Genomic DNA, 12,133 nt, shown 5'->3' on the forward strand with positions numbered 1-12,133 from the left:
TTTTTCCCATGATACATCGCAAACCGCTGGCGGCGCCCTTATTGCGAATAGCGAGAATTAAGCTAGTACCACAAATTTCGTGCTTCTCTACATTTTCAGTTTGAATATGGTTCTGATTGGTTGCTTCATTGGAGTGGCTTACAATGGCGAAGCCATGGGGGAAGAGAAGCACCTGCCCCTTGTTAGAAGTCTCTCCCCTGACTCTTTTCCCCTGTGTTGGGATGCTGCCCGTCTTGATATTTAAGATTTTTTTCTTGATATTTGCTTTCCCCCTTCCGTTATTGGTAAATGGTAAATTAGTTAGTGTCCCGTTCTAGTGGGAACGGGGAAGAGTAAGTTGTTTATTTATTTTAATGCTTGAATAAATTTGCACTGTCCTATAAACAGTGTATTTATCTAATTTATGCAGGAGAACAAATATTTGTTTCTAGATTATTATTGTTCAAGAGTTAGACTTGGTGCATACAAGGAAACAGGTGTGATGTCCCTATTTTGCAAGAAGCACGAAAGCTTCATTGAGAATATTGCAAATAATGTATGCCTTATATGCATATAAGCATAATGCCAACAAGAAGAAACGACAAGGAAGTAAAACGGTTGGATTTCAACGCTTATAGACTAAGTGGCTGTACGTGTTAATGCTTATACATGAGAATCAGACAACGTATCTACTCTTACTTTAATTACCTTCTTTACTTTTTCTGCTATCCTCATTTTTATGTCCTATCGGTTTTTGTACAAGTAAAGCGCAATACAACAACATCCATTGGGAAATATTCTTTATGGTCAATTTGAAATTAAGATTTAATCAGAGAAAGCGGAATATATTCATGACATTACAGAAGAAATAAGTAATCACATTTCTGATAGCTGAAAGTTTGGCTAAAATTGTCTGCAAAATATGTAATCTATATTCTGTTACCTCTGCTGTGTGTAATGATACAAATCAAATCGAACAACATTACCTTCTTTAGAGATGGCACCTGAGTGGATGCCGACTGTAAAAGTTATTTTGCAATCTAAAAAAACACCCGAAAAGTTCAATCCTTTTTGCAGTTTTTGTTGCAGTTACTTGGATCATCCTATACATAGATAGTCATATGAAAGCCACCCCTGTTATATGTTACTGTATGTTTCATCAAGGTGAACTTGGAAGTGGACTATATGACTACAACTAATTTTATACGAAACAATACAACATTTGAAAAACGGAGCTTTGTCCAAACGATTCCCTATGAAAGACACATACACCATAAAGAATACCATGCCTTCACTTGATACTGACCTTGAGAAAGCACCGGCAGCATGCTTTCACCATGATGCTTCAAATTCTGCTCCTCAAGGAAAACGAAGTGTTTTTGATTCTAAAACAATTTTTAATAACTAGATGTTGATGATATTGACGTGTTTTTTAATTGGTGTAGCTAGGACGATATTTGGTGTTATCAATAATCAAAAATTAATTTTAGTATTTTGTTTCTTCGCGATCATGAACACCTAAGAACGTAGAAAGATGTTAGCCAATAGTTAGTCCAGTTAACCTCTCCCCACAACGCACTTTCAGTTAAAACGTTCAAGAAAGCTCGTAAAGCTATTATTTATAAATGTTACATTAATATTATTGTAATGGTTATAAATGTTATCAGTGATTTGTCTGAATGAAAATTGGTGTCAATAGTGGCCAGAAAATATTCATTATTTTAAAACAAGTACCGGATTAAATGTCGCGGAAATACAGTGATATGGTATCATCAAAAGTAGTATCTTCTGGATGGGTTATTTAAGCGTGAAGCATATAGCAATGATTGATTGTATCAAATTACTTCTTCGTATGGTCTTGCATATCTGACCTTTGTAATTGGCATCAACCATATCATCCGTGAATTAAAACACAGACCACAAGTTTATTTGATTTTAAAGGTTGATGACTTGTAATGTTTTGATACTTTCTCTCTGATGCAGAGATAATATGAATACCAGAGCTAGATCGAGGTGCAAACAAGGATTGTTGATATTAAGCAGTTATAATAAATAAATCGTTAAAGGGAGTCATATGCCTGTGGGTAGCTACGTCCATGTTCCGTTTATCAGACATTGTCGAAGGCAAAGTCAGTTTTTGGGATGCCAGCCATTAGGATGCCAGCCATACAAGCGAAGCTGGCCAAAACAAGCTGGTCACAGGCCTTATGTGATAGATTAATATATATCATACAAGTTGTGATATTGTTTACTTCAAACTGTAGATTCCTAATGTAAACTTATGAGGTGGTCACGAATGTAAACGTGTACTAATATAGACCTGCACTTGGTTACAAAGTTCCCTGTTTATACTTAAAAACCTGAAAGTCAAGCAAACGTTAAAGCTGTGACAATCGATGTTCTGATTTTGTTTTTCAAATGTACATAAAATCTGGATCTGCTATTAATCGTCGCGTAGATAAAAGTACACGACATTGTCATTAAATTTTAAGCAATAAATCTTTCATTCACCTATAGCACAGCACTACCATCACTTTTATAGTATACAATGTACTATCCAGCAAAGCTCTTCAGTAGAGAGATTGCGGAGAGGCGTTCACTGCAAACGCCATACGGGTTACGGATTTCTGCATTTTGCGGTAGAACGTCATAGTCCCGTTCACATCCAAACTAGCCTCCTACACAGCCAGTTTGTGTCGGTCCTAACGCTCGTCGTTCCTAGTATGTTCGTGATAGCCGCATAGAGTCTGAACCAAGACTACGTGTAAACGCAATTGCAATCATGATGGCGCTATGCTGAGACAAATAATCTAAAGGTAATAGGAAGCACCCATTGATTCACCTTGGGTGCATCGAACCAGAGAAGATTATCTTCTTTCATCGAACTACTTTCCTCGGTATTGATATGCAAATACGACTGGCTGTATCTATAATGTTCTAAGCATTCAGTCCAGATTAGCGATATTTGAGTTTTGGAAAATGAGTATAGGCCTATGTTCACACGTGTATGCTATTTGTCTAAATAATCTAAACAGAGTTTGATGTTGGATGCCTAGGAAGTCTTGGTGTATATTATTCGAATAACAAGAAACAAACTCCATTATCATATAAATAATACCCTGTTTACTTTCTAAAGCAAAATGAAAATAAATAATCTAATATGCCTAGTTCGATTACTACCCAGCAAACACCAAAATATTACAGAAAACGTTAAATGTCGGGTTAAAGGTTATGTGAGGGTCAAGGGCATTAAACGTTTTAATAATATTCAAAAAACCTTTTGTTCAAAACTTGCTGATAAACGTTCTAACACAATAGACACTTAAATATGTTTGCCAAATGATATTTTACTATAGCATTTCGAATTTTGGCTTAAAATGTTGTTGTATTACTTTTTCAATATAACACGAGTTTTCATGATTTTTATATAAACATACATCGATATGTTATCAAAATGTTTTAACTAAAACCAAAAACACATGCATTATCATGTTTTAAAAACATTTTTGAGTTTACTGAATAGTATCCATAAGCAAAACACTTTGACAGCTGTTTAATGCACAACGAACAAGCAAGGCGAAAAATAGCGTTGCACGAACTTCTGTTCCCCGTCCCAAACAGACAATTATACCGCATTTATGCCGTAACACGACACAATCTTGCCCAAAACGCCTCTTCGCAAGCTGATTTTTGGACGGCATTTTCCACACACAAATGAATAGGCAATTTGCCCGTTCGAATTCGCGTCGAAAAAAATTGAAATTTGTTCACTTCTTCTTGTCTATACGAGATCATATTTTAACCCCCAAAATGGATTTTATTACATGTCGGACTCTACTTGTTCTATTAGGATACTTTGATTCGCTTCATAACAAGATAAACATAACATTTGTCTGCATTTTATAATGCGTTTTTTTGTCATTTTGGAACGTCATTTTTTGCTACCAACCGCAACGTAATCGCCTTACGGTAATTCCACGATTGACCAATTCACAATAGATTTCATCCTCTAGAGGGCATAATAACCGATTTTCGACTAGTGTAGCTTGCTGTTCGCGTTCCCGTGTCACGTTTCACGTAAATTTCGCAATCTCTCTAATGTCTTCAGAGGAACGGATAATTTGACTAATTTACTCACACAGACCTATACATTTATGATGTAATTAGCCTTTAAAAAACTGCCATTAAATGCTATTGGTTTGAAGGTCAGCCTAGTTTGTAAATGTTTCCCTACTTCAGTAATTACTTAACGAGATATAGTTTAGATACCTCAGAGAGATCCAGTAAAAACACGACGCATATTGAGAGCTCTATTACAGATTAACTGTGTTTGACCCAGACAGTTGTCTATTCGATTTGTCGACTACTTAAAAACGAGCACGCTGTAAACCTCTTCTTCTAGATTCGATAATTAAGTGCTCTGACCTTTATTCCATACTTATTTATACACACTGCTGTGCTCCTCCTTGTCTTTACTATTGCCACACATACAATAACAACAACCACAGCCAAAATATTTACAAGAACAACAAATGAGGCAAGTACTCATATTTCCGATTCGTAATTCTTTACCCGTAACCTAACACATATCATCATCGGGCATTCTATCACAACAACAATAGAAAGAACAAGAATACCAGCAATAAGAACAAATAAGCAATACATCTTTCATTCACCCTGTATCTAGCATTGACCAATCTACTAAATTCTACTCAACATTTCTCGTATTCCTTCTTAACTCAATGTACCTTCGGTCGTCGGCATGGTGGTTGGTCAACTGCAAAAAGCAGGCGGTAAAATAAGAATATCTTTGCAATCGATTCAGCAAAGCTCTTCAGTGTCTTCAAAGGAACGGGTAATTTGAGTAATTCTCTCGCGCAGGCCTTTACCTTTATGATGCAATTAGCCTTTTAAAAACTGTCGGTATTAAATGGCACTGGTTTCAAGGTCAGTCTGGTTTGTTAATGTTTTCCTACTTTAATAATTGCTTTAAGATATAGTTTAGATACCTCAGAGAAATCCAGAAAACACAACGCATATTGAGAGCTCTATTACAGATTAACTTTGTTTGGCCCACACAGTTGTCTATTCGATTTGTCGACTACTTAAAAACGAGCACGCTGTAAACCTCTTCTTCTAGATTTGATAATTAAGTGCTCTGACCTTTATTCCTTATTTATTTATACACACTGCTGTTCCTCCTTGTCTCTATATATACAATAACAACTACAGCCAAAACAATTACGCGAACAACAAAAGCCGCAAGTACTCATATGTCTGATTCGTAATTCCTCAACCGTTACATAATACATATCATCATCGGGCATCTATCGCAACAACAATATTTAAATAGCAACGACAAGATCACAAGAATATCAGCAACCAGAACAACAGGAACAAGAACAACTGGTTTTATAACTACGAATGTGTTACTTTTGCTACTATTTCATTCAAAGCTACTAGTATTCCTTTTACTTCTATTTGGCACAAATTTGCCCCGGCTTCTATCAATATGACTATCGAAACGTCACTTAAAAATGTACAATATCAGAGTATGTGACACACATACATGCATCTATACAGATATTGTATTCATATACACTTTTCATGACGCTGCACACACACAACTGAACCTTCTTTGATGTCTGACTTGAGAAAATGTCACGTCAGGAACAATTTTGTGATCTCAGTAAAAATGTGCTTCTACATACAAGTCCTTAAATGTTACATCGGTTGCTTTTTACTGATGAAGAAATAGGGAATCAAATGTTGTTGACTATTTATTGCTGATAATTTGACAGGGATATGCGGAGAAAATATATGAAGTTTATTGTGGTTGTAATATCGAAGCAGTGACAAATATTCCCGCCAAATTTGCCGCATATTTTGACATATTAATGTAGCTAGTCTAGTTTCCATAATATTAAAAATAAATCGCTGTCTCTCTCTAAGAGGTTTTATAATATTTAACATGGATGTTACAGTTGTCTAATTTAGCTCAGCCGAATTTGGAAAGCTGATATCTGTACAAATATTATGGCACTATTTCATCATTCGAATATGCTGTGAAAGCATAGTTTATGCAGCGAGTCTTCTACTATTGACACGTTTCTCACTGGGGTGGTAATTGTACACGCCAGGTGAAATTCTATGGAAACAGATGTTATTAAAGTAAATAACCAAACCACGTGACCTAGAGCAAGGTACACTAGCTAGCGGCCATATTGTACATTTTTGCTGCTTTATTTGACAATCTCTTCAAACTATAAACCTTATATTATGTTACGCATTATGCTGCCAAGATTGACGATCCTGTCAATCGTGAATTTATTCTGAGGAATAATTCGCTAGATGTGAAACAAATCGATGCATAATCATATTCCTGTGAATATGAAGCAATATTAATATTCCTAAATGTCATACTCACAGTGATTTATTATTTAATAAAAAAAAGTGTAAATGCCTTAGAATTCATTAATGCTATTGTTAAGTGTTGTAATATGTATATTTTCGACTCAGTGGGAAAATTAATATTCTTGTTGAAAATATATTCACAGAGAAATGTTTACATAAACGTTGTGTAAGTATAGAACCTCATAATAATTAAGTAACATTTACCTCCGAACTATGTAATATTATGTAAAATGCTAATCAATGTTACTCAAATTATTTCAAATTTGGTCCCAACTATCTGTGCCAAAATTTTCTTGCTCCCAACCCCAACATGAATAGAGAATAAGATATTTTAAAGAAAGATACTGGTCATGCTGGTGTACCATATTACATGGCAGATTTATGAGGAAAGATATGATTTGTAATTATTTATCATACTCATAAATGCTATTATATAGTCCCAGTGGACAATAGAGAGATAACAAACCATTTGTATTTGAAATAACCGGTGTATTTTTTCCTATTCTTTTTATATCTTAACAGTAATAGTGGCCTCAGCCGCAGAAGAAATGCTGTATGACTACCTAATAACAAACTATAGCAGACTAGCAATTCCAGTTCGTAATCCAACAGATATGCTCTACGTCCATTTTGGTCTATTCATGGAGCAGATTGTTGAAGTGGTAAGAAGTCTTTGTAGTATATAATCGTTTGCAAGTTTCCATCGCGTATACGCGCACGACGTCAAGCGTGTACATAGGACCTTTTGCAAAATAATACGGTTAGTAGTACGCGTTTTTGGGCATATGATGAGAGGCCGCGGCCGGTGTGTGTATGTGTTTCAATGTTTGTCGGTAAACGCGGCCGTTTAAAAAAACCAAAAACTTAACATTCTAACCGTGGTCGTTACAGCAACCGGGGGCCGTCCCCGTTTTGCTGAGCAATAAAGAATTTGAATGTGCGCCCCCTATTGTTGATACAAAAATGAATCCCCGGTTAATAGGTTAAAATAAAATAAAAATTGTCCCTGGTTGGGCACAGAAAATCAGACAAAACACGTCCGCATTTCAATAGTTAAGTACAGGATCCCCATCTACAGGCAAATACCTATAGGGGTGGGGGTGTGTGTGGTGTGTGGGGGTGTGTGTGTATGGGGGCGTTGTGTTAAAGGTGTGGAGTTGGTGTACATTGTCTGCTCGTATGTTTGTATAAAATAAGCTTGTGTGTGGTTGGGAGTAACAATACTCATTTTATTACAGAGTAAAGTATTTATTAGATGTGACCCTAGACCTCGTATGGTGAGAGAATCATATATAAATGACTTTTAAATATTATCATTGACTTTCAACAGGGTTAAGGTTGGGACAGTAGGGTTAATAGGGTTACATGTTTACCTTGTCGAACAAGTGGAGTGTCGAACAAACAGAAGGCGTACTAGTATCACTGTGCTTGCCCATCTGTAATATATTTGTCTCTTCCATGTCCATGTCTGTCTCTCTGTCCTTCTGGCACTCAAAACCAATAAATACAAAAATGACATGCTTTAATAAGGCTGTTACATTCAATAGGATTTCTTTTTACCACTGTATCTATTGCGATATTTATAAACCGATTCCTGATTGAGATCATGGAAATATTCAGCCATTTCAAAAGCCGTTCCAATATGTCAAACGAATTACATCTACGAGGTAACAGCATCAGTATGGACGTTTTAATAGCTGTATTTATTACCTTTTTTCGTTCTCTCTTCTGGTACACACTCACAGTTTCATCGGAATTCAGTCGATATATCGTATTCATTGTGAGTACCTTAAACCAACCTATCACTTTACCGAACTTGAACGCTTCTTATAGGCTATCCATATCAACCGACAGTGTCTCGGCAGGTTGGGGCAGTGGAATAACAATATCAGCCGAGCTAATTTATCCAATATAGCGCAAATTGAGTTGGGTAAAGCAAAATGTGTAATATGAGACTATGCCCCCTTGATAGGTACGTCAGTATGACAGTAAACTCAAGGTTGATTGACACACACATTTGTCATCTGATTTCATTTCTTAAAATACTCTAAGCAAAGTTTACATTCTTGTTTTTCAAATCATTGGACACATGATATGTTCTACCCTGCTAGATTGTGAACTTCGAACACGAGAACACGCCTAGCCCGGGAAAACCTGGGGGCATTATCTAATGAAGACATACAGAGAAGGATGCTATTTCGTATGAATTCTGGTATTGGAAAATTGTCACAATAAGATTAACGAAATAATGTATGAAAAGAAGCTTACAGTGAACTCCAATAACTGATAACTTCACTGACTGTTTTCCAGTGGATAATAATCCCAATCGCCAATGTAACTTCCGTTTTGAGAGCAGTTTTGGGACACTTTGACCTCTGACATATCTGAAAATTTCTGTTATTATTTTTAATTAATTTATTATTGTAATAATGTTAGCATTGAAAATATTTAAATAATTAATATTTAAAATAACTATATTTTTTAGTTTTGGTTTTATTCTTGTAAAACATTTTAGATTATATTTTGTACGCACAAAATACGAATTTTCTGAATTTTCCCAATAGGTCAGAGGGCAAAGTGTCCCAAAACTGCAAAAACTGTCCCACGATGCATTTCAAACTTCCAATGCCGATTTGGCTTATATAATTGCAATGGCAATATATTTGTTAACATTCATGAGCTCTCATGTTCATTATACATACTAGCCGGTATACATGCGTACCTCCAGTCTGGACAATAAATAATGTAGAAGTTCATGATTTATGACCTTTTAGTCAGAGTGAGGGTCAATTTGGAAAATTAAGGTGGCCAAAAAGACTGCAAGGATGTTTTCTTTAATTTGAGATATCAGTGACGGCAAATGACGAAGAATTGACAATGTTATGAAACTAAAACTGATAGAAGGTATAGATTCAAAGATTTTCACCCCTATTGGTTTATACACATGACAAAATAAATAAGCTTATGTAACGTGTTCATGTTGGTAGAAAGTGAACATTTTTTCAATTTTAACCTATATACCTTCCATCGGGTTCAGACAGACAGACAAGTCTGCAAGCTTGAAAGTTAAATGTGTCCATGAATCTTTCAAGATATAAAATACTATTATATTTTCTAAGATGCGAAAAATTATTCTCCCCCCCCCATATACATCGGTCCATTTTAACTCTTAATCTTATATTATTCTGCGATATGCATTGATAAAATATAAATCATTTCCCCGCCAAATAGTCTAGGACTGGATACTTCAATAGGTTATAATTTTAGCTAAACATCACGAACGATAAAGAAGAAAAAAGAAAAAGAAACCAGGTGATGCATGTGGGATGTACAAGGCTAAAAGGATAAGGTTCATAATCTCTTGTCATGCCCTAATCATCACGCAACACCCTTGTTTGTTTATGTTGCCCATTTCACACAAACTGACACAAGAGAAGGCGATAAAAAAATAACATCACAAATTTAATCAATGTATGGTAATTGTAGTTGCTTATTTCTTATGACATTAATGGTTTACTGTAATCATGGTAATAATACAAGTAAAGAACCTAATTGGTTTGTTTATGATGAGCATGATTCATAACATTGTCTGATCATACTCGAATTGATTGGCGACCCATTTTGTAGAAAGCATGATAATCACCTGAAGGCATTTAACCATCAGATCATGAGATGAATAATCAATTTACTGTTGCTCCACATTCAAGGATAACATTAATAATCGTTATTCAAAGGAAAATTAATGCAGCCCAAAGTAAAAACAAAATGGCGTCGTCTGAATGTAAGCCGTAGTTGCCAACGAGGTCAGAAAGGAATCCAATTTGTGGTCATGTACTAAACTTCATTTAACAACAAGTACGAGTGGAAATACAAAACCGCTTTTAAAAAATTTACGCAGTTTCTCGTTATGCTTTCCGCAAATCTTAGTTGATGCCTCTAGGTCTCGTCTGCAAAAAAAATCTGACCTAGATTGTACCATCCAGTGAACTATACAACTAGACAGTTTTAACTGGCACCCAAGAACAAGATCCAAGATGTAATCCACTTTTACCATTATCTAATTTATCGCGGTGTAAAGCGTGTAAAAAAGGACGCTTTAGCGGGACTCTGACCATTATTAAGCTTGCGGCCTCCGACTGGCAAACTATAATATTATGAAATAGTTCAGGATTATCTCAACGTGTGAGACTTACAGCCAATTTCTCATCACAGCTGAACTACTGAGATATAAGATTGTGTAATATGTTGTGAGTGTAAAAAGGTGAGCTTATTTATTATAAACACCTATTTGATGCTGTATAAGCTCAGTGGGTGTTCAAGGAAATTGATCGTGATCATTCCGTGTGATCTTAAAATATCAAACGGTCTCATTCCTGCAACTATTCTCTCTCAACGACGTTTTGGCTGCAATGCACACATGTAAATAATACTAAGGAACTTTCACATTTTCACCTATAAATCCAGATTGGTTTGTAAAGTGGGACTGTGGATATTTTAGATACGTTTTAGACCCTGCTTTTTTCAACACCAAAAATTTATTTATGTTTAACAAAACAATATTAATAACAGTACTGAACCCTTCTATGAGAGGTCGGTGATTCAACCACAAGAAATATAAAGATACAGGAATGGAAGTCAGTAATTTTTTCGGGATATCTTTAACTGTTAAATCAGGCTCGCAACTTAAAGGAGTATTTCGTGATCCTAGCATCCTCTTTTTATGACATTTTTCAGTAAATATCCACGAAAAAAGCCTATTCCCAAAATTTCATTTGATTCCGATTTTGCGTTTGCGAGTTATGCATGATTATGTGTATTACACTGCTCCATAGACAATGCGTTGTAATTTCGTTCTGGTGCACCAGAACGAAATTCAAATTTCACGATATCTTTGCAAAACGAATTAATCTGTTAAGAAATATTTTGTACATAAACATTATGTAGCCAGAGGTTTCCAGTGATTTAAAAATCTCAACTTTTTTTGAGAAAAGTGGGGGGATGAGGCTGTGGATCACGAAATGCCCTTTAAGCCTCCCAATTCAAGATTCTTCATTGTAAATAAATGTAAATAAATTTAAAACAAATAAAAGTTTTTTCTTCTATTGACACATCAATAACCCGGATGTTGTCAGATAACAATGTTTGCATTGCAACTAGTTTATACATTGATGGCTGCTAAGTAAGAATATCAAGATTTATCCGAACACACTCCAGCCATGTAGTTCCATTCCTTAGTTATTAACGTTGAAGCTTTAAGGCATATTCTGGTCTCATATGGTTCGTGTATATTCTACAGAAGAAATTGCGACTTGTGAGTCTAGAAGGGCGTTACTACCAAGAAAATTCATAGCTGCTCATTGTACCTTACATTGGGCATGAGAGTTTCTATTTTTACAGGAATTCTTTTTCCCCCCCAAATTTCGGCGTCTTTATTTCGTTTTAGCTCGTTTATGAGAATTGTAACCATATTTTGCGCACTTTTTCCCTTTTTCCCAAATTTTTTCTTGAAATGTATTCTCATGCATGCTACATTCCCGATACTGGTTATTGTGTCTTCTGTCTGAAATACAGCACCCAAGGCAACAAATGATATTTATTCCTTTTATAATACAGGAAGATAAAGAAAATCAGATGGTCTGTCCCAATTATCCTGTGAATGGGAATATTCCGCATCTTTGCGGAAAGCTGGAGTATCAGCCGATGGGTCGTGTTGTCTTTTTCGTATTGCATAACAATACTT

The 12,133-nt window shown here is 35.5% G+C and overlaps 1 protein-coding gene across 2 annotated transcripts in view; it reads left to right on the forward strand.

Annotated features, from left to right (window-relative positions):
- The window catches only part of LOC140159104 (neuronal acetylcholine receptor subunit alpha-3-like), a 99,681-nt gene that overhangs the window by 52,506 nt on the left and 35,042 nt on the right, over nt 1-12,133 (forward strand). For both annotated transcript variants that reach the window (XM_072182468.1, XM_072182459.1), the window contains exon 2: nt 6,916-7,055. In XM_072182468.1, the coding sequence (XP_072038569.1) occupies nt 6,916-7,055 (140 nt within the window). The remainder of the gene's footprint in view (nt 1-6,915; nt 7,056-12,133) is intronic.

The sequence above is a fragment of the Amphiura filiformis genome, chromosome 1, assembly GCF_039555335.1.
Source record: "Amphiura filiformis chromosome 1, Afil_fr2py, whole genome shotgun sequence".
In the NCBI taxonomy this organism is placed as follows: Eukaryota; Metazoa; Echinodermata; class Ophiuroidea; order Amphilepidida; family Amphiuridae; genus Amphiura; species Amphiura filiformis.